This window comes from Ursus americanus, chromosome 22 (genome assembly GCF_024610735.1).
Source record: "Ursus americanus isolate L20-20 chromosome 22, mUrsAme1.1.p, whole genome shotgun sequence".
Lineage (NCBI taxonomy): Eukaryota > Metazoa > Chordata > Mammalia > Carnivora > Ursidae > Ursus > Ursus americanus.
This window is the reverse complement of record NC_142148.1, coordinates 29554199-29577420: the sequence shown is the minus strand read 5'-3', so window position 1 is coordinate 29577420 and position 23222 is coordinate 29554199. Positions and strand designations below refer to the sequence as shown.

The window sequence follows — 23222 nt, the reverse complement described above, 5'->3', positions numbered from 1 at the left end:
TGGAGTCAAGTAACAATGCAGAAGTTGGTGTATGCAAACCCATGGGTGGTGGACAGGGTCCGAGAGCCATAACCAAATAGTCTCTTGCTCCTTTTCCCATCACAGACCAGCACAGGCATCTGATCCCTCCCGGGGCTCTCTCCACTCCACCGCACTGGACAGAGGTGGCTAAGGCCCTGGCCGGGCCAGTGGCTGGAGAGGAGTAAGGAGGTGCTGCAGATCCCTCCAGGCAGTCCCAGGAGGCGATCGCCGCCGTATAGCGCGCTCCGGTCCGCAGTCCGCAGATCCCGGGTGCTTGCTGCTCTCTGGCGGCCGGAGCCGGGAGCCCGGGAGCCCGGGAGCCCGGGAACCCCGGGACCCGGGAATCGCGCCGTCTCCGCTCCGCGCGCCCAAGGGCATCAACGAGTGACCGAGAGGCTGGGGGAAAAGGCGTGAGGAAGGGGGACGCGGCGGAGGGGGAAAGGGAAATCGGCCCGGGAGCGGCGCGGGAAGGGGCGAAGAGCTGACGGCGAGAAGAGAGGACGGTCGTGCGCACCCGCGGCGAGGCAGGGGTGGCTTGCCGCGGGGTCGGAGCTGGCGCAAGCGCCAAGACCCCTCCGGACCCCGGAATTGCCGCTCTCCGGGCTCCCGCTGCCCCTTCTCCCAGCACGCGGGGCGCCCCCTCCCTCGGCGCCGGCCGCCCCCTCCTCCTTCCCGGCGCTGCCCCTCCTCCGTCCCGCCCCCCGCGCCCGGTCGAGAGCGCCGCAGTGGCTTTGCCTGCACTGCCCGGCCCCTGAGCCGCCGCTCTGCCCGCTCGCCTGGGCACGCTCAGAGAGCGGCGCGCGTCGCCAGCCCCGGCTCTCCGGCCCGACTCCGCCGCCAGCCTCGGCAGCCCCGGCCGCCGCCCCGCCGGCCCAGCTCCGCTGACTGCCGCGCTCCGCGCTACGGGAACTCGGGCAGGACCCCGACGGGACCCGCGCGCCAGGCTGCAGCCGGAGCCCCGCGGCTATGCCCGGGGCCCCTCTCCTGGCCAGTCGCTCGTCCTGCGCCCGGGCCCAGCCCCCGACGGCCGCGCGTTGAGATGACTTTCCGCGACCTCCTGAGCGTCAGTTTCGAGGGACCGCGCCCTGACAGCAGCGCGGGGGGCTCTAGCGCGGGCGGCGGCGGGGGCGGCGCGGGCGGCGCGGCCGCCTCGGAGGGCCCGGCAGTGGGCGGCGTGCCGGGAGCCGCGGGCGGCGGCGGCGGCGTGGTGGGCGCGGGCAGCGGCGAGGACAACCGGAGCTCCGCCGGGGAGCCGGGGGGCGCTGGCACCGGCGGCGAGGTGAACGGCACGGCGGCCGTCGGGGGGCTGGTGGTGAGCGCGCAGGGCGTGGGCGTGGGCGTCTTCCTGGCCGCCTTCATTCTCACCGCTGTGGCGGGCAACCTGCTGGTCATCCTCTCGGTGGCCTGCAACCGCCACTTGCAGACGGTCACCAACTATTTTATCGTCAACCTGGCCGTGGCCGACCTGCTGCTGAGCGCCACAGTGCTGCCCTTTTCGGCCACCATGGAGGTTCTGGGTTTCTGGGCCTTCGGCCGGGCCTTCTGCGACGTGTGGGCCGCTGTGGACGTGCTGTGCTGCACGGCCTCCATCCTCAGCCTCTGCACGATCTCCGTGGACCGGTACGTGGGCGTGCGCCACTCGCTCAAATACCCCGCGATCATGACCGAGCGCAAGGCGGCCGCCATCCTGGCCCTGCTCTGGGCCGTAGCGCTGGTGGTGTCCGTGGGGCCGCTGCTGGGCTGGAAGGAGCCCGTGCCCCCTGACGAGCGCTTCTGCGGCATCACGGAGGAGGCAGGCTACGCCGTCTTCTCCTCGGTGTGCTCCTTCTACCTGCCCATGGCCGTCATCGTGGTCATGTACTGTCGCGTGTACGTGGTAGCGCGGAGCACCACGCGCAGCCTCGAGGCGGGCGTCAAGCGAGAGCGCGGCAAGGCCTCAGAGGTGGTGCTGCGCATCCACTGCCGCGGAGCCAGCGCGGGCGCCGCCGACGGGGCGCACGGGCTGCGCAGCGCCAAGGGCCACACCTTCCGCAGCTCGCTGTCCGTGCGCCTGCTCAAGTTCTCCCGCGAGAAGAAGGCGGCCAAGACGCTGGCCATCGTCGTGGGCGTCTTCGTGCTCTGCTGGTTCCCCTTCTTCTTCGTGCTGCCGCTTGGTGAGTGACCCGTCTCCCACCAGCCCCTTCCTTGCCCCCTGGAGCCCGTGGCTGTGCCTTCCCGGCACCCAGACTTGGATGGCCTTCCCAGGCCAGAGGAGGCTCTCCCCCTATGCCGAGAAGGTTCCCTGGTCTCAGGCAGGTGCACTTTGTGGTCGACATGGGAGAGGCTCCTCGTGCTTGCAGGATTCATTTTGCAGGCTTCTGACTTCTGTCCTACCCGCCCCCCCCCATGGCCATGATAAGCCTGGGGCTTGTTTTATCACTCCCGAACCCCCTAAATATAAGAGGTCTGTGGCATCTGTGTGGGCGTCTGCCCCATAGTATGTGGTCAGCACTGTACGTGTTCCTCTAAATACCCCACCCCAACACACACACACACAGATACAAATGCCGTTCCCAGACGTGGGTGCACAATGGGTGAGCCTCCAGTCACGCAGGTGCAGCAAGCACGTACATCAGCAGGGTCGAGAAGCCACCTGCTTTCACGAGGAACTCACTCAGTTTCAGACGACTAGGAGACCCTCCCCACCTGGTATCTTCTGAAATCTCCTCTTGGAGGTGAGGGGAGGAGGGCTGTGTGGGATGAGAAGGAAGGGGATAGGGACAGATGATCAAAGGTTCAGTTGATATCGTTCGTCATTGTTTCTGACATTTACGGAGTCCTTTAGCTCTTTTGAGAACTTTCCTGTTTGTTTCAGCAGCCTCCCTGCCGTCCTGGGAGGTGGGCGGCTGTTCTCAGGGGCTTAGTCCCACCCCCCGAAGGCCCCTCCTGGAAGCCTTGGGGCCAGGGCAGCATAGGGAGCAGAAGGGGAGCATCATCTCTGGGGACGCATTTGCCCTGAGTCATTTTGCCCATGGCTGCAACCTCAGCCAGCCCAAGCCGGGCCTCCCCCTGCCTTTCCCAGGCCTCGCTCCTTCCGCACTCTGCAGCGGAGTCAGGAAGGGGACGACTGGCTTCCCTCCTGCTGCCCTGCAGGCCCTCTCCACACAGCGGCCACAGTGAACTTTATATATTATAAATGAGAGTGTCAGTCTCCGTTAAAACCCCTCCGTGCTTTCCAACTGCCCTGGGAACAAGATCCAGACTCTCCACCATGGCCTGTGAGAGGGTGACCTTCAAATTTATTATTGTCCAAACCAAAATGAGACGTCATGAATATTTATGCTGGGATCACAGGCACAACCCGGGACAGTGGGGGGCAGTGAGGGCAAACCCGGACATGTGGTCCCCCTCCTGGAAGGAGGGCCCTGAGTGATGGCCTCATGGCTTTGCTGCCCTGGCCCTTGCTCACTGCAAGCTTTGGCTCCTCTGACCCTCTTCCAGGTCCTTGCCCACGCAGAGCTCCTGCCCTTGCACTCGCTCTTCCTGCAGTCTTGCCCTCCCCACCCCCTCCTGGTTAACTTTAGGTCTCCCTGTAAATGTCCCCTCTTCAGAGAGGTCTTCTCAGATGCCTCAACCTCTGTGTGTCCTTCTCTGTACTCCCTCCCTTGGGGCACAAGTTTCTCCTCCTTTACTGGCCCCTTTACTGACATCTGCGTGCCGCTTGGTTGGTGTCTGACTTCCCCGCACCAGCCCCGAACCTCTTCAAGGGCAGGGCCAGGTCCTTACCAAATCCACAGCGCCTAGCACAGTGCCCGGCGTGTAAGGAACAACAGAGCACAGCAACAAGGACCACAGGCTCTGCCACCAGACGCCCTGGGTTCAAATCCCAGCTGCACCCCCGACTGGCTCCGTAACCTCGGGCAAGTCCCTGAGCGTCTCTCTGCCTCTGTGTCCTCATCCAGAAAACCGGGCTGGTGGTGATGGTAACGGTGCCCACCTGCGGGGCCGTCTCGAGAGTTCAGTGAGCTGTTACGTGTAAATCTAATCATTGCTTGTCGTGAGCGCCCCGTGAGCTCTTGCTTTTGTAGTAGCTTCTGAGTAAATCACTGACTTGAAAGTCAGCCAGGCAGAGGCTGCTCTGGGGGTACAGAGGCACGAACACCAGGCAACATACTTGGGGGGGCGACTAGGCAGGCAGGAGAAGGTCAGCGTGCGCCCCCTTTAGAAGCCTGCCCCAGATTTAGTACCCTCCCCACCAAGCTCCCCACCCAGCCTCCTTCTCCCACCGACCAACCCCTGCCCTGTCCCTGCCCAGCCGTACCCCACCCCAGGGGCCCTCATTCCCCCCCTCGCTTCACCCTGCCCCCCCCACCGTAGGGAATGAGCAAGCTGTGTACAGAGCGCCACGTCCCATTATGCTCTTTTAACTTTTTTAAAAATTCCAAGTTACAGAATGATGCACAGATAAGGAGAAAATGACATAGCGAGTGTCCCTGTACCCATCATCACCCATACTGAACAGATGTCAACATTTTGCCGTATTCGCCTCAAATCCCTCTCTCTGTTTCTCTTGTCAAAGAAATAGAACACAGCCCAAAGTCAGTTCCCTCCTGCTGTCCCTTCCTCCTTTTCTCCCTGCCCCCCTCCAGAGGTAAATCTGTCTGTCACCCCATTCTTCTGTTTGTACTCTTACTGCAGACACCTGTATCCATAGTAATACATAGTATTGTCTCGTGCGCCTTCAGCATTTATGTAAATGGCATTATGCCATGCACGTCATTCTTCAGTTTGCCTTTTTCCTGCAACGTTACGTCGCTGAGTTTTACCCGTGCTGGTTCATTGTAGTAGCAGTGTGGTATTCCGTTCGAGACTATTCCATGGTGTGCCGATGCAGTCTCGTGCTGAGCATTTGATTTCTCGTATTTTTCACTGTCACGGTCAACACTGCAAAGGGCTACTGTTTTGTGTTTTGTTTTGATTTGTTTGGTTTTGTTTTTTTGAGGTTTAGAGCATGTGCTCCTCTTCCAGGAAGTCATCTCTAAATTTCCATGGCCTTTGGCCCTTTTTCAATCCCTCCATCTCTGCCGCTCCTCACGCTTGGCGTGGGGCCCCCAGCATGTCCTTGTCTCCCTCTTCCTACCAGTCTGTGCTGTGCCCAGCCTCCTGAGCCCCAGAGCAGAGCCCAGGGCCGCTGGTGGAGCCGAATTGAGTGGAATCTGGCAATAGTGAGCAAGCAGGACAGAGGCCAAGCAGGGAAACAGAATATTCCGATCTGCCTCTGCCCTGGTGTGGCTTGGAGGGCGGGGCCTTCAGTGGGGGCAGGAGTGGCTTGAGAGCTGTGCAAAAGGGAGAAGGAGCCAGGAGGTCCTGACACCCCCTAGCCCTGGGCCCAGGCCTGGGAGAAGGGAGGTTCCTTTGAAGGAACGGGGACAATTTCTGAGCAGCAACTTTGGGGAGGAATGTGGAATCCAAGGGCCTGGCATATCTTGGTATGGAAATGCCAATATACAGTTGGGATGGAGGATGTTGGGAACTTAGATAAAGGGGACCAAGAAGGGGGTGGTTGCTAAAGCAGGAACATGGGGTACCGTCTCCCAGAAAGAGGATGGAGGGACAAAGAGAAGAGCAGGGCTGGGGATAGAGCTTCAGGGAGCACCCACTCTGAAGGAACCAGAAGGAGGCAGAGAAGTGGGCTACCAGATACCAGTGGCATCTCCCTCCTCCCGGGCCCTCGTCCCCAGGCCAGGTGTGATGAGCACCAGAGGTGGGGGGATTGAGAAAGCACAAGCAGTGTGTGCCAGCCAGGGCTACAGCCCGTGGAAATGAAGGCACCCAGTAGGGCCACAACCCAGGGGTTGTCCAACAGACCCAGGGTGCCCCTCACCCACTCGTACACACTCAAAACTCAGTAGAGGCACGAGCCGAAGCCAGTCAGCAACCTGTCTGACCCCAAGATGCCAGTCAGCAAGGCCAGGAAGGGTGGCATTGGGTCCTTCCAGGGCACCCAGGGAGCTGTGTATGGACACAGGAAGCGTCACTCGCCCTCATGAGAGGGTCCCCACCTGCCTGGGCCTTCCCTGCTGATGCTGCCCCGGGCCGGCCACTCCACCAGAGTGCCCACACACCCTGGTGTGCCCAGGACAGCCCCAGCGATGCCCGCTGACTGGCGTGATTACTAGTAATGCCCCCCTTTCACTCTCAAAGGTCCTCCAGGCTGAATGACAGAATATCGAGTCACCAATGCTTGGGGCCTTTGGAGGAGGGGCTCTTGGCAGCCCTGCCCACGACAGATAGGCACCCCCTGCTCTCGCCTCAGCAAGCTCACGTGGAACTGGGTGCCTTAGAAAAATCACGGGACATTGTGTAAAGGTCCCTTCTGATGTCTAGAGGAACCCAAACTTACGGAATGCGTGTGGAGAGGGGCAGCAGGTCAGGCTGCCGGCAGACTTCCGTGCGGAAAGGGGGTGTGGTAGGGGCACGGCAGGCAGGAAGAGCCCCTGATGAAAGACCCTGCCCCAGGGAACTGAGTGCAAGAGGCCTCTCACCCCCAGAGGTCTGAGCCAGCCTTTGGGGGTAGAACAGAGGAACTGGGGAAACCTTGCCCCCACAAGCACCCATCTGCACAAGAGCTCCCTTCCTTTCCCAGGCACCTCCAGACGCCACGTCTTCCCTTGCATTGCTCGTGACAGCGGGGCTTCACTGCATCTGGCTTTGACCTGCCTGGCAGGTGCCCCCTTAGCTATCCCAAGAGGTGGACCTATCCCGTGGGACACACACACACACACACACACACACACACACACATCAGCCCCACCCCCTGTTATTCCTAGCGGCCACAGACAGACCCCTGTGCTGCACTCCCAGCTCCCTTCTGTTGGGCAGGTCACTGAGCCTCACTGGCCTCTGAGTGGGCCTCCGAATGTGCCCGGTCATGCACAGCAGCCTCAGAGGCTCAGAGCCCACGGTGCCCTCCCAAATGCATGTCAAGGTGTACAAGCTGTCTGGAGGCTCAGATACAGTCCAGACCCTGTGCCAGAGCCCTCCCCCACCCCAGCCATCTGGGAGCCATACCTGGGCCTCCTTCCCAGACTGTCAGGCTCGGCCCTGTGATATCGCTGCCCCGCCTGACCACCCCTGGATTTAGTTAGGTACTCCTTCCTGCTCCCCGAACACTCTGCACGTGCTTTGATCACTGTGCACTGTAATCGTTAATATTCTTACACGTATCACAAAGCGTGAGGACGGAGGAAACTACACATATGCAGACACAGAAGGGTGGAGGTATTTGTGGGGAGCCCTGTGGCTTGGGAGATGTGGAATGGGGAGTCCATGAGGCGTCACGAGTTGAGACAGGATGCCGTCAACAGGAGAAGGGGTAAATAATTCATTGGCTGAACCTACTGTACGGCTAGGAAAAATAACCACCGTGCTGCCCGCAGCAACGTGCATGAATGTCACGGACACGACGCTGGGCAGAGTAAGCCGGATCTGAAATTAAAAGCACACGTACTACACGCTTCTGTGTGTGCAAAGTTCAAAAACAGGCAAAACTAGTTGATGATCAAAGTCAGGATAGTGGGTATGCGTATTGATTGGAAGAGAGAGCAAAGAAACCTTCTGGAAGGGCTGAGAACATTCTAGATCTTGGTCTAGGCAGTGACTACATTGGCGTGTGCATATGTAAAGTCATCAAGCTATACTCTTAAAATGCATGGGCTTCATAACTTGACTGTCATTATCTGCTGCCTTAATTAGAAAGAGAGAAGGCGGGAGGAGGCAGAAGAGAAGCTTGAGCCCTGCCAAGGAATCGGTGTCCAGCCCGGAAAGCACCCGGGGGCAGCCAGCTATAGGGGGTAGATCCCCCACGTGCCTCTGAGAGTGTTGGCCAAAGGCCGAAGGACTCCTCTGCACAGGTTCCCTGAGGTCACGCAGGGGCCTACGGTCGCAGGGGGAGTGGTAGGGGTGCTTGGTGACAGGTCCCCAGCAGTGGCATCGCTCTCCCCTGGCCCGAAAGCCTGAAGAAAGGGCTGGCATGACATCCCCTAACTGCACCTTTGCGGCACCTGGCACATAGTAGGTTCTCAGTAAATGCGTGCAGAGAGAGAGAGGAAGTGGTGGATCCCATGGCCTCTTCACACCCCCCATGCCCAGGGTCTGAGTGGAAAACACAGCACCCCCTTTTTATTGGTTTTTTTTTATTAGGGGACGGACACTGAACATGTGCTCTACCCTCTTAACAAGTTTTGAAGTGCACAACACGCTGTCGTTAGCTGTAAGTACAGCATTGCACAGATTTCTAGAATTCTTCACCTTGAGTGACACTTTATGCCTATTGATTAGTAGCTCCCTACCCCCCCACCCCCCAGCCCCCACCACGGCACTCTGATTCCCGTGACCCAGCTTCCACAATGTCAACCCAAGGCCAGCCTCGGTGCGTCCCAACCCCCACCCGCTGTCCCAGCACTGAGGATTATTTTGAAGACCATCCAGACGCCATATCAGTTCATCTGTAAATTTTTCGATATACATACATTTCTAGAACACAAGAACTTTTTTTGAAAGATAGCCACAATCCATTATAACCCATAAAAATAACGGTTTCGTGTCGCATACGGTCTACTTAGTGTTCAGATGTTGCCAGTTGCCTCGTAAGTTTGTTCGTATGAATCAGGATCCGAGAAAGGTGCGTATGTTGCGTGGGCTTGATTTTGCCTGCGAGGTCTCTTTAATTGGTAAGATCCCTCCTCCCACCTTTTCCTGCAATTTCTTTGGTGAAGAAACCAGATAATTTGTCCTGAAGCGTTGCCCACAGTCTGGGTCTGCGTCCCCGCAGGGCCATTCAGTGCGTCCTCTGTTCCCTGTACTTCCTGTCAACTGGCTTGATGAGACTCCGGTTCGGTGTTTGGGCCAAGAATTCTTCTCCCTTGTGCTGCTACGATTGGTGAGCGGCTCAGGTGCCTCATAAGGTGTCTCAGGCTCGGCTTGTACTTTTCTTCCCCCAGAACCTGGAAGCAGCCATTTCTGTAAAGAGCCTTGGTCTCTTTTAGTGGCAGATGATCATTTCAAGCTCACAGTCTGAGCTCTCAGATGTTCAGGGACACCGAGTTGGCCCCTGATTCAGCAGACAGAGCTTTTTTGTAAAAGAAAAACACACCACTGACGGGATGCACCTAGGAGCCGCCCCTCCGCCGACATCCCCACAGCTATAGAAGGGCGTCCAGGGCCAGACAGATAGTTCTCTGCCAGCCCTACGGAGTTCGTGGGTCCTGAGGCAAACATGGGGGCACAGGACTTCTGATCTATTCCTGGTCCATCTCGAGCCAAAGGACCCGCCAGTTACCTCTCACCATGGAAAACTGGCAGTGCAAGGAATTCAAGAGAATTGGTTTGGCACAGCTGACCCCACAGTGCCCTCAAATCACCCCTTGGTGTTCTCACAATCCATCTGAGACTGGGCCCCCATCCAGGTCACCTCTTCCTGACAGCCTTCCATGATTGTGCCCACTTCAAAACGGCCTTATCTCCTACCACTCTCCCCTTCCCCTTCTCTGTGCTAGTGATCCCAACTTCTTGATTGTCCTCCAACTTCTCAGATGCCCTATTGCCTCAGGGCCTTTGCACATGCCCTTTCCACTGTCTGGCATTCTCTTTCCTCAGATAGATGCATGGCTTAGTCCCCCCTCGGGTCTTGAGGTCTCAGCTCAAGTGTGCTTTACTCGAGAGGTTTATTTGTCCCTTTACAGTATAGCAAAGAGGTCTACCGGCTGCAGAGGTCCCAGGCTCTCTTGACTGAGGAGCTGTTGGATTCCAGGGTCAGAGCCACTGAGCGAGCAGTTGAGAGAAGGGGGAGAGAGAAAGGGAGCATAGGGTGGGGAGTTCCTTCTCTCCTAGCCCTACTGGCGAAAAGACACCTGACTATCTAGGAGAATGTGGTATTTTTAACCCCACTCTATCTCTCTAACCAGAGAGAATGGCTGCCTGTGGATAGAAAAGTCCCTAGTGATAGAGGGGGTGGGAAAGGGGGCAAGCTGGGGTGCAGCCTGATATTTCATGGTTGGCTGCAAGTTATGAGCAAGCCTGGCTGTGAATTCTGACATTCTGCCAAGAACAAGTTCCCTTCTGGTGATGCCAGAAGAGAGCTGTTAATCACAGTCTGCCCCGTGGCTTCAGAGCTGTCACCCCTCAGCGAGGTTGGCCAGACTGGTCAGCTCCGGCCTAACCAGCATCTCAGTGGAAACTCCTAGCCCTGGACATCTCTGGTTCTTAGGTGTGGGGACTGGCTTGTGATCGTCAAGCCTGCAAACACAAACCTCACAGGCTGCCTCAGTTTCCCCAACAATGTGTGGGCCAGGCTGGCCCAGCCAACATGCCATAGGATGAGCCTACCTCCTGACATAGGAGAGGCCCTGCTTTTTATGACTCGTGGATGTCCAGCCCCTCTTGACATTAGTTAGACTCCTGACAGAGGCACCCCAATATAGAGAATGCGGGAAGGCAGGTGGGAGCAAGCCTGATGGGAGACTCACATGAGAGCAAGGCAAAGGAGAAGAGAGAAGCAAGCAGGAGTCGGGTCTGTGCTCATCTCCCACCTGCGTTCTTACGAGCTCTCCTCACAGGTGCACAGACGCGACCCCTCAGCCCCTGCTCTGGACCAGGCACTTGTGTTAGAGGCTGCGGTGAAAACAAGCATTAAACTCATCGTTGCCTTCAAGAAACCTGTAGTCTAGGAGGGTAGATAGAGCAGTGACACATTTTGTTAAAATGCAGGCTTGCATAAAAGGGCCCATAACCCAGGCTTGGTGGGGAGGACGCCTGCCCCAAGGCTCAAGGGCGGGGAGGGAAGAAACAGATGGGGCCAGGCAGAAAGGCAGAAGGAGCCCAGCCCCCACGAGAAGACCTCCTCGCAGCTTCATCCTTCGGCTTGTGGCCAAATTTGGAGGAAAGCAAGCTGCAGGCAGCACTGGGTCCTAAGAAGCCTTGAATGCAACACAAGAAAGCTTGGGCTTAGTCCTCAGAGCTGCTGGAAGCCACTTGCGGTTTTCAGAGGTTTAAGGAGAGAAACCAATTTTAGAAAAGCCTCCAGCAGCTGTGTGCAGAGTGAGGAGGCCAGAGGACCCTTGGGGGCTGTCACAGCCATGCAAACAAAATGAGATGCCAGACCAAGCAAAGGCTTCAGGAACGAGGTGAAGGGAGGGACCCCGCTAGAGAGAAAATCGAAGGCACCGGGCATGATGCCCAGGTGGACACAGAGGGTAGAGAAGAGGGGCTCGCTGAGCAAACTCGGCAAGTGTTCTGCACCTACTGTGTGTTCAGTGTGCTCGGGAGGGCTTCGGGGCCACGGGAGTGGAGTGCCAAGCAAAACAGGCACGAGTCCTGCCCTGGGGACTTGGCTGCAGACAGCGATGCTGGACAAAATGAAAACTAACTCAAATAGTACGGGAGGAGGCGGTAAGTGCCACGGAGAGCAATAGCCCCAGTTAAGGGGGATGGGGAGCGCGGGAAGGGGGGAGGGCAATGCGATTTTAGGTGGAAAATCAGGGAGACCTCACTGCAAAGGTCAGGGCACGAGCCATGTGGATATTTGGGGAGAAGGTGATGAGGAAAAGCAAGTGCAAAGGCCCTGCGGTGGGAGTGTGTCTGCCATATCCAAGAAGCAACATGGAGGGCAGTGTGGCTGAATGGAGTAGAGGGGGTAGGAAGAGGGGATGGTAGAGGGGTGGGGGAGGCACATATCAAGCTGTGTGGGTCATAGGCTCTTACTGTGAGGGGGAAGAGGAGCTGTTAGAGGGTTTGGAACCTAAGGAGTGACTTGATACATTTATATTTTTAAAGAATCACTTTAGCTGCTGGGTTGAGGATAGAAAGCAGGGTATAAGCACAGGGAGGAGGATAGTTGTTGAGTTCTGACCTCGTGTCCTTTGTGCCCCCAGTCACTCCATTATGTAACCACTAGCCTCATCGTTCTGCAAACATACCAGGGGCACCTCAGGTCCTTTGCACCTGCTGTTCCCTCTACCTGAAATGCTTTCCCCCCAGATGTCCACATGCCTCTATTCAGCCCTTTACTCAAATGTCACATTCTCAGCAGGCCTCTCCTGGCCACCTTGTCCAAAATCTATACCACCACTCCCAGCCACACAGATACGCGAACACACACCTCCTATCTTCCTTCTCTGCTTTACTTCTCCTTAGCGTATTACCTGATACATTCGCATTTTCCTTGTTTATCTTATGTCTTGCCAGCCTTGCCCAATGAAAGGTAAGCTTCATGAGGTCGGGATAAGTGTGAAATGCCAGTAGACACCCACGTGGAGAGGTCTGGGAGGCCGCTGGATCTGAGTCTGGAATTTGGGAGAACTGTCTGAGCTGGAGATAGAACTTATGGGCACTGTCAGTCTGAAGTCAGTATTTAAACCCATGAGCTGGGATGAAATTGCCAGGAGAATACAAAGGGAAGAGATTCCAGACTCTTCTGAGAAGGGCACTCCTACATTTAGCAGTGACGACGTGCTGAAGAAGTAGCAGAGGGAATTGATACAGAGTAGAAAATCCAAGAGTGAGGTGCCCTGGGAGCCACGGGTGAGATGAGAGGAGTCCGGGGTGGATGAGAGCCGTGTCCACGGGTCGGGGGCCTGGGAGGAGCGGGGCTGTAGGGCAAAGCAGCGAAAAGCAGGTGCGGAAGGGAAGTAGGCAGGCGTGGACAGAAAGGCTCGAGAGAACGAGGTTGTAGCCCGACAACCAGCTGAGGTTGCAGCTGGGACGGGCACGCTGGAAGGGGACGGACGGATGGAGCGCACGACCACATAAGTAGGCATGTGACTTTGGGCAGGAGGAGAGACCTCCCTCTTAGCAAGGAGGAGAGGAAGGCTTGAGCCAGTGAGCAACTTTCTTGGCTTCTGTTTTCTCTGTGAAACAGGAAGTGAGATCAGCTGCTCCGGAGGAGGCAAGGGGCGGAGTAAAGGCTCAAGGAGCTGGTGCGGGACTTGGGGGAACAGGCTGGGGGAGAACAGGCTGAGGGTGAACAGCAAGGGCCCTGGAAGCCCCAGACGGAGCTGAGGTCGGGGACCCTAACGTATTCAGGGAGTGGGGGAATCACGCCCGAGCTGGAGTCCAAATCCAGAAGTATGTGGACATGGGAGGGTTGAGAGACTAGGAGTCACGGCTAAGCAGGGGTGATGGGGGACATCCAGGGGCTGGCAGAGGGTCCAAGAACAGATAAGAGAGGACAGCAAGTGGTAGTCAGCAGTGGCAAACGGGTTTTAAGTGAAGAAATGAAATGCTCAGGTTTATTTTTTAAAAGGATCCCCCCAGGGGCTCCTCGGTGGCTCAGTCGGTTGGGCTCTGACTCTTGGTTTCGGCTTGGTGGCCTCCTGGGAGGTGCGATTACCCCACGTTGGCTCCAAGGTCAGCAGGAAGTCGGCTTGGAAAGTCTCTCCCTCTGCCCCTCCCTCCACTTGCTCATGCTCTCTCTTTCTATCTCTGAGATAAATGAGTAAATCTTTAAAACAAATAAATAAATAGAAGGACCTCCCCAGCTGCCGTGTGGAGAACAAGATCCAGGGACACAGAGACAGGCACAAGGGGCCCACTTAGAAGGGCACTCTGGGTAGATGGTGATAGTGGCTGGGACCAGAGGATGGCACAAAGCTGGGGGGGGGGGGATTCCAGGACCAGTAGGAGCTGGTGATGGATGGGATGCAGGGTGTGACAGAGAGGGGTTGGGATGTACGGAGCACCTATGATGCACCGAGTACGTGTGGAGAGCTTACCATTTAAAGATAAGATAGACATGGGGTGCCTGGCTGGCTCAGCTGGGAGGAGCCTTCGACTCTTGATCTCAGGGTCATGAGTTCAAGCCCCACGTTGGGTATACAGATTACTTAAATAAATAGATATTTAAAAAAAAAGATAAGATAGGCAACTGATAGTCGCCCGTCCTGAAAATGTACTATAGGGAAAGTACCCTTAACTGCTGGGTTGGGAGGGGTGGTATGAGGAGGGCTTCCAGGTGGAGGTGTCGCTAGAGCTGGCACTAACAAGTGGAAGAAAGAGGAAGGGCAATCGAGGATGAGCAGGAGCAAAAGCCCCCAGGCACGCCCGGGGAGCCCGCTGTGGCCAGAGGGCAAGACTGAGGAGCCCGCTGTGGCCAGAGGGCAGCAAGAAGTCAGCGTGGCCATTTAGCTGATGCACAGGAAGACAGAAGTAAGACTGCTGAGGGAAGTGGGAGCCATAAGAGAAAGGAGAGCGAGGGTGTGATGCGGGGCGCCAGTACAGAGCGGTGGGAGGCTGAAGAAGGGTGTCCCACACAGGCCTCTGTTTCCAGTGGCACTTGCCAAGTTGAGTTAGCCCAGGTGGGCTTTCCGCCTACAAGGAAGGCTGCAGGAGAGGGAGCCAGGTCGGCAGGAAAGGGGGCTGCCAGGCACTGAGAGACCGTGGTCTTGTCTCAGAGCCCTGCCCCCCCACCCCCGCTCATTGAGGCTTTCCTGTAGCCAGGCTCAGGGGCTGGCACAGGTGTGTGCTGGGCCGCTGGAGAGGGATGAGAAGGCATACAGGCAAGGTTGGCCTGAGTAGCCCCAAGTCAGAGTGGCTGGGGGAGCAGAAAGCTGGGGGTGGCTGAAAAGAGGCTTGTCCACTGATGCCCCCCCAGCCGGGCGGCATTGCAGGGACAATGCCCATGAGCCAAGTGCCCATCCTCAGGGGTCTCGGGGCAGCTCCCCATTTCATCGATGCATGCAAAGGGCAGGCACGTGCTCGCAGGCCCCTTGGACCCCAGAGATCTTGGCCAGAGGTTCGAGCTGATGAGAGAGTGTTGGGGGTGGGGCAGGACAGCAGGGAGAGTGAGACTGGGTGCGGGGACGCATGGGGGCAGACTGCAGCCCACTGGGCGGAGGGGACTGTGAGGCTCTGAACTGCCACTTGTGAGGGGGACACAGGTGCTGTTGCTGTGGAAGCTGGAGCCCATGCACAGGCGTCTGTATTTTCTGAGCAAGATGTCCGCACAGTGGGCAGAGAGCACATGAAACAGTTGCACCAGATGCTGTCAGTGTCCCCCCCAGGCCACCCCCTGGACCTTCGGGGCCCATCAGCCAACTTCCGTCCCAACACCTGCCCGCATCTTTGCCCAGGGGCCTCTCTCCACCCAAATCCTCCTCATCCACCCCCCACAGCAGGCAGGAAGCGAGGGAAATTCACGCCCCTGGGCGTAGCCCATCCCGTGACTGATGGGAATGGGGGTAGAGATACCGCACCTCCCTCCCCCAGCTGGTGGGACAGCTCTGAGGTTCTGAACTGCACGGCCTCCCAGCGGGATTGTGCCCCAGGTGCCCCCAGTGAGGAACTTGCACTTGAATCCTTGTCTCGGGGTCTGCTTCTGGGAGAGCCCGAAGGAAGACAAGAACCTCAGCAGGGCGCGGTAGGAAAATCTCAGGGCGGAAAGGCTGGGTATGGATCCCAGCTCTGTGTGTAAGGAATGAGCAGCCTGGGGCGGGCGTCCGCGCTGGCTGCTTGACCGTGAACTACCACGGCCCAGGGCATGCTAATGATATACCGTGTCGCCCCCGAATCTGAGTAAAAACCACACTGATAACGATGCTGTTTGGCCAGCTTCAGGCGTGCGGCTGAAAGCATAGTCCACTGATTTGTCATCCTGGGCTAAATATAAAAGAACTGTGCCCTGAGTCAGAGTTATTTTCAGCACGGGGTCTTACTTTGCAACCGTGGAGGGATGCTATTCAGAGGGCCACCTTCCTGGAGGCTGAAGTCAACCCTGGTGGTCCCCACATTCCAAGGACAACTGTCTAACTCCTCTCCCAGGGGAAGCTGCCTCCTTAGCACACGCTGACTGATGCCCCAGCCTCCCCCAAACCCACCAGGTCTGGGCTTCTGTTCCTGATGACTCCCCAGAGCTGGGAACTGGGTCTCTTCCCAGGGTGGAGTTGTCCTCTCTCAAAAGCCACCAAAGAGGGAGAGAGACACCAGTAGAGACACCAGTGTTTCTTAAGAGCCTGCGAAGTCCTGCACTCTGAAACGTATGAATCTGCACATCCCTTCCAGAGAACTCTTACTGGATTTCGCAGAAAGTGTGAGACTTGAATGGCTCCACAACTTGCTCAGGGCTACGTGACCACAGTTTCAAAGTCCTGTGCCTCATGACACTGGGCGACTCTCCTCTTCTGCCACCGCCACTGTGTGTCTTGGCACCGAGAATTCTCTGTATGGTGGGAGGTGGGTGATGGGAAAGTGCCCCCAGGTCAGAGAGGGGGCGTAGTGCCTCTGTCCCCTCAGTAGGGGACCCTGCTCTCCTTTCTTTTGGGGCAAGGGGAGGAGAGAGCAGGTCCCATAATTTGGCAAGGACCACTGCCCCTGGCCTGCTCAGTCTCACAGGCACCTGCAACTTTGGCCTGAGGTGGGATGCTCCTGCCACCTCCCCCCCCCCCCCCCCCCCGCTGCCGCTGAGGATGTGAGAACAAGAGTGGCTTTTGCTTTCTGGGTCATGCCCTTGCATTGTGTCAGGTGCCTTTTGAAGACATGACCCCTCAGGTCGGTGGTGGGGATGCCAGGGGAGAAGTGTGAGAAGCAGGGTCTTTCTGACACAGCTCAGGTCCCGGTGCACGCACCCCCTCCTGCCTGGCACTCTGCTCCCTCAAAGCCACCCCAGAAACCTTCGCTGACCACTTCCACTGGCACAGCCCCACTGAGCTTGATTCCAACAGCCATGGGCATTGTGTTTTCTGAGGCTTAATTCGAGGCTCTGTCTCTCGCCTGCTTGAAAATATCCGTGGCTCCCAAATACCCACAAATAAATGTGGAAATTCCCAGCATTTCGGGCCCTTCACCATCTGTCCCAAATGATGTTTTCTCGGCATATCCCACAGGACATTTCCAGGTCCCCAACTTGTACTTCTCTTGCCCGCCTGTCCCCTCCACTCCTAACACTCTCTGTCCTCCTCATCCTGCCAGGCTCCTGTTTATCCTCTGAGAACCCTGGAAGCCCCCCACCCCACATGCTGAGCACTGCCATCACCCTGTCTTCACTCCCGTGATAGTTTATGCACATAGCTACTCAGGGAATGGGGCCATGTGTGATGTGAGCCCGGCACAGTGCCTGACATGGGGCCAGCCTTGGTCAACACTGAATTCGAAGATGCTTACCTTTTGTATGCTACAGACTTCCCTGGGCATCTGGCAAAGCTCGCGGAGCCCTTCTCGGAGTTACCCTTTCAAATGCATAAACTAAAATACACGGATTGCAAATAAAACCGATTGCATTGAAAACACCCAACTATTTGTGAATGAAATCTGTGACTAGGTTAAGGCATTAAATAAGGATCTAGTGGTATGTTCTGATGCCTGTCACTTCCAAATACTGAGCGGCACAGACAGTATTCAAAGCATCTGCACCAACTGAACGTGACAGGAAAATATCTGGCAGGAACCGCTCCCATCAGGGCGGATCGGGGGGAACTGCCGGTCTTGCACCGGTTTTGAGCTACAAGAGCCGTGACTTCCTATGGCTTCCTCTCCTTATATTCGGGTTTGTTGCCTTCACTCGACTTGGGGGAAATGCACAAGATCAGGGAGATGTGAGTAAAATGGAAGATGATTTTTCCTCATCCAAGTTCATGGACCCCTCGGATTAGATCAGGGACCCCCTGGGGAGAGATCCCTTGAGAGCCCCAGTCCAGGACTCAGCCCCTAGTTGAGGTCTTTGCGCGCAGGGGCTGCCCGGGGCCTCCCTTGCCCCGAGTGTCCGTCTAACGGGCCTGGGTCTCTGCCTCCCCGCAGGCTCCCTGTTCCCGCAGCTGAAGCCCTCGGAGGGCGTCTTCAAGGTCATCTTCTGGCTCGGCTACTTCAACAGCTGCGTGAACCCGCTCATCTACCCTTGCTCCAGCCGCGAGTTCAAGCGCGCCTTCCTCCGCCTGCTGCGCTGCCAGTGCCGGCGTCGCCGGCGCCGCCGTCCCCTCTGGCGCGTCTACGGCCACCACTGGCGGGGCTCGACCGGCGGCCCGCGGCCCGACTTTGCTCCTGGCCGCGACGCCGCGCCTCCTGGGGCCCCGCTGGCCCTCACCGCGCCTTCGGCCCCCGGCTCCCCCAGCGCGCCCGAGGCGCAAGCGCCTGTCGCCGGTCGTCGGAAGCCGCCCTGCAACTTCCGCGAGTGGAGGCTGCTCGGGCCGTTGCGGAGACCCACCACCCAGCTGCGTGCCAAGGTCTCCAGCCTGTCGCACAAGATCCGCGCCGGGAGCGCGCAGCGCGCGGAGGCCGCCGGCACCCTGCGGGCAGAGGTGGAGGCGGTGTCCCTGGGAGTCCCCCAGGACGTGGCCGAGGGCGCCACCTGCCAGGCCTACGAATTGGCCGACTACGGCAACCTCCGGGAGACTGATATTTAAGGAGCCTGAGCGAGGCCGGGGAGTGTGCTGGGGGGAGGAGGAAAGGGGCTGCGGGTGGGGGAAGGGGGGAGGAGGGCAGTGAGGGAGGCTGGCTTTGTTCAAGAGGCCGAGGCCGGTTCAGGGACCCAGACATTGATCAGGGTGGCTGCTCTGGGGCCTCCCTGAGGAACTGGGGCGGGGGTAGGGCCGCCTCCTGGACGCAGGTGCCTGGAGCTCTTCTTTTTGGAGGAAGGAGCTGCGGGTTCCAGGGGGTCTCTGTTTGAGAAACACTGCCCCATCCATGCCCTGAACCCTGGACAGACAGCCTCAAGTGTGGCGAGGCAGGCCCGCCCCTCCTCTTGGGGAGGAAAGGGCACAGAGGCCCTTCCTGGCTGTCCCCAATGCCCCCCCTCCCCGAGGGAAAAAGTCAGTGGGACCAGGGCTTCTCCATGGACAAAATTTCTCCTTACTGCCGACTGGAGGAACCCCGTGGACCTGCCGCCACGACCACCAAGTTTTGGTGGCAGATTGGATGACCATCCTACAAGCCTGTCGTATTTACCCATGGACCCACTCTCCCCTACAGTGGCTCCTCCATGCATATCCCATCACCTGGCCCTGCCCCTCATTACGTCCCAAGGGCCTTACTGTTTACACTCTGTACATAGTGCCTGTGCCCATCACTTCCTGCCGGGATCTGGAGCCATCAAAGGGGGAGAGCTTTATTTGTCATTTTGAGACATATTTATTGGTAAGAGTACTTCTATTTTGTCCAAACTGTGCAAACGGTCCCTCTTTAGCTTGTGACCCATAAAGAACTACTTTTTTTTTCTAAACTCTTTCAAGTTCTAAAGCCCCACTAGAGGATAGACTGGGTCTGCATTCACTTTTCTAATTTCAACTTAACTATATCTTTAACTGATGGCTGCTATCCTCTAGGACTTTTCACATGACCAAAGGACTCAGAGGTTTTGTTGGCTTTTAAAATTCACATGATTAGTCTTGGGAACCAAACAGTAATTATAAGTAATTATAATTTCGCTTTGTCAGTCTCCCCAGATGAAGCTGTGAGGCCCTGAGGGCCTCAGTGAGGAAGGTGGCCATCAGTTAAATGGGTGAAACATTACATGAAAAAAATATACAAGCCCAAGTAGACAAGTGTACATGGTGAGCGAAAGAAAACCTAACTAGGAACCATGCTTGTTAGCTTTGAGTGAAATGTCCAACACTTGTCCTATTCTCAAGAGATTGCAGGTAATTCAGGCTTCAGCTGGATAATATCAACCACATACATACAACCAGATTTGGGTGGTGACTGTGGTCCAGTGGAAAGCTGGCTGGGTGATACCCCAGGGTGTCTGGAGTGGGAATGTTCCAAAACTGGAAGAGCCAGTTGCTGGGACCAACACGGACCAGTAGTTTGAACCAGAGGTTTCCATCCTGTACTGAGGAAGTCATCCGTTTGAAAGGTCACTGCAATTTTAGACCTCTCACCCCAATTTTATAGGGTAAAAAGATAGCCAAGAGCAGACATTTCATACTGTGGGTCTATAGCACATTCTAGACTTTCAGGCCTGGCATCCCCCCATGGCACAGGAAGCTCGTTTAAGGCGGGTGCTGAGAACATGCTGCAGACCCCAAAGAGGGCCCACGCTACAGCACGTTGGCCACCCTAAAGCTGGGGACACTGGGGACAGTCCTTGCTGTCTTCTCACAGAGGCGGGGCCATCCCTCAAATCTGGAGTCAGCGAAGGGCCTGACCCCCTCATCCGGGAATTGAACATCGGGCTCCTGGGCAGGGGTTCCAACAGCAGGGGAGGGTCTCTGAGCAGGCGAATGTGAGCTCCCACATGCCAGGGCAGTTGAGCCCGCAAGAGGTCAACAGTGGAGACAAGGAAGTAGGTTGGGGAGGGAACCTTCATAAGGGGGGTTTTAGGGGGTCCTCCCTGCCCCGGATAACCCACAAGGTGTGCAGGCAGGTGGGGCTGGCCCCTTGCCCAGTGCGTTCTCCAAGCACAATGATTAATCTGCAGAATGTATGTGATCAAGCCTCAGCGCCCGTCTCCTGGGCACAGGGGCCCTCTGCACACAGCTGTCTCCTCCTGTACCGCATACCAAGCCTCCAGGAGATCAGGGAGAATTACAGAGCCCCCAGAGAGGCTGTGCCACAGGGACCCTCCAGGGACCCAGTTCGAATCATCAATAAAGCACTGAGTTGCTGACCTTGGTGTCGGGGCATGCCAAAGTGTCGCAGGCTGGCCCAGAGCAATGGAGGGATTAGCAAAAGCCCTTCTGGAGGAGGGAGCCTCTTGCAAGTGATTTTGGGACATCTGGACGAAGTGCATTCACCACTTCCTGAGTCGTCAGGCGCCCCAGTCCACACATCTGATTAGAGACGCCGTCTCTGAGGTACACACAGAAAATGAGGCCGTTGCCTCCAGGAAGTCCTATGAAGTATCAGGGTGACCAGGAGAATGGGAAGACTCAGTACTCATCAAAATGGGACTAAGTGTTCCTTTACACGATCTTCAAGGGATGGGGAGAGGCCTTGAGGGAGTTTGTGAGTGGAAAGGGGTTGGCCCTGTGAGATGGGACAGGGACAGAACAAGCCTCCAAAAACACTGGCATTTGCCTAAGCCCTTTGCCCCTCACCATCCTTAGAAAGCCTCCTTCCTGCTTCCCACTCCAGGCCCCAATCTAGTCTGCCTGCCCTCCCCCTTGAGCTGGGCTCTTGCCACCCATCTTCCCTTGCTTCCCACACTCTTCCAGGGACCTCTGTCCCCAGCAGCCCCCAGAGCTGCTTTTGCAAGTCACCTGGGACGTCTCATTTCCTCGATCTCCTCCCCTCTGTCTCTGCCACAGTCCACGTTGGTGGCTGCAATGTTCTTCTCCGGCCCAAGCCACGCCCCTGGGATCTCTTCTGGTCCCCTGACCACTCTCTCTCTCTGCCTCGTGCGCAGGCGCCTCTCTCTGCCCTTATATGTCCCCCCAAGGTTTTCCTCCCCCTTTTCTCAACTCGCCACATGATCTCATCCACTCCAAATCATCTCAATGACCACTTGTACATAAACGGCTCCCAAGGGTTTGTCCATACCTCCAGATGTGTGTTCACCCCCCCTTGGGTGGTTCAAACACCCCAAAGACAAGCCCACTCACTTCCTGCAAGACCACCTTCTCGACTCCATGCGGGCACAACAAGGCCACTGGTGCTGAGGCTGTAAGTTCCTGGAAGCCCTGAGCCTGCCCACTTTCTCCCCTCCCTCATCTTCCCAAGATCTTCCCAGATCCCCTGCTCAAAACTAAGCCCCGAGTGTCCCTTAGCCTCACTGGTAGTTCACAGCAAGATCAACCTGGCCCACAGCCCACTGACAGAGTCCATACCTGTGTATGGGGAGAGGGCTCCCTGTCCCCGGAGCTGCGCAGGGCTGGGTGTGAGTGTTCACGAAATCCTGGGTTGATGGAATGGGCCCACTGGTTCCACCAGTCCTCACAAGGCTGGAGCCTGTGTCCTGTCCCAGCCAGAGAGCCGGCTGTGCCCGGGACTCCTACAGACACCTGCTCTGTGTGCCTTCCAGTCCACCCAAGCCTCCCCCTGGAGCCCCACACCAAGCCCTTAGTCCCTCCTGCTCCAGGCGCTGACAGGTCCTGGCGAAAGGTTTGGGACCTCAGTCGCCCTCCCTTCAGTGACCTGTCAGAGCCCCGACTCCTCAGTGCCCTCCTGACCCTGTTTCTATTTCCATCCTGTTACACCCCAGGGAGTTACATGTTCACCGTCCACTTGGAAAGAATTTCTTTTTTTTTTTTTTTCTACTTCTCGTGGCTCCAGCAAAGCACAAAACCAGATGCTTGTAAAGGCTAAACTGGTCCCGCAGCGTCTGCTCAGAACAGCACTCTGGGGAGCCCTGTGGACCCAGGTGGTGCTGGAGGTGGGGCCTTTGGGCAGGGGCTGCCCTGGCCTCTCCCGCCATTTGGAGCAGGCTTTCTTCACTGCCCCCGCACACCCCTTGGCAGGAGCAGGGAAGCAAAACACGCTGAACAGGACCGCAGCCTACACTCTCAAATCACTCTGGTCCGGGGAAGAAATCAGCAGGAATTGCTGGATGCATTTCGACTCAAGAAGAAATCCAGGAACTGGGGCCACAACAGCCTGAGCTCTCAGAGCTGGGAGCCAGAGGGAGGGATGGCTTGTGGCAGGGATCTCCCCTGTGACTTTTGTGGACGTTCCCTCCAGGGCCTCACCATTCACTCCACTCCACCATACCGTGGGTGTCTACCTCTTTCTGTCCTGCCAAAAACCGAAGAAGGGGTCCCCATTCCCACCCGTGGGAGTGACCCAGATGGGTCCCACTCCTCTCTTGAGCCAAGCCACATAGGTCACTGGTCAGCCTATGGACTGGCTAATTTGGCGGCCAACGCTGATCGGCTGGGCAGGCAGATGGAACTGGGTAAGATCACGTGGTACAAAACACAGCTGTCCGGGTACCAGTGTCCATGGCTGGAGTGATGCTCCCAGATCAGGCAGGGGCAGACAGCCATGGACATCTCCAGCACAGTGGAAAGGTGAGGAACGCAACCGCAAGTAGTAAGGACGCTGATGGACAGCTGCTTAAACACGGGGAATTATTTTTGTCACTTGACAAGTCACAAGGTGGGTGGTGGCTAGAACTGTCAGTTGCAGGTCTTTGCATTCTAATCTCTGGTGTGTTGACTTGTATCCTCTTTGTTGTTTAATCACGATCAATGTTTCCATAATCCACATTCTTATTCAAAACAGAGGAAGGAAAGGAGAAAGGTCTGCTTTTATCAAGATAATAAAAGCTTTCCCAGAACCCCTCCCTCAGCACACCTCCACTCAGG

General features: G+C 57.0%; 1 protein-coding gene across 1 annotated transcript; it reads left to right on the top strand.

The window, feature by feature from the left end:
• The first annotated feature begins 316 nt into the window (after window positions 1–316).
• On the top strand, window positions 317–20975 carry ADRA1D (adrenoceptor alpha 1D). Its single transcript, XM_045810303.2, has 2 exons — window positions 317–2174; window positions 17785–20975. The coding sequence occupies exons 1-2, from the start codon at window positions 1061–1063 to the stop codon at window positions 18384–18386; spliced, it is 1716 nt and encodes a 571-aa protein (XP_045666259.1). The 5' UTR covers window positions 317–1060; the 3' UTR covers window positions 18387–20975.
• Window positions 20976–23222: the final 2247 nt, after the last annotated feature.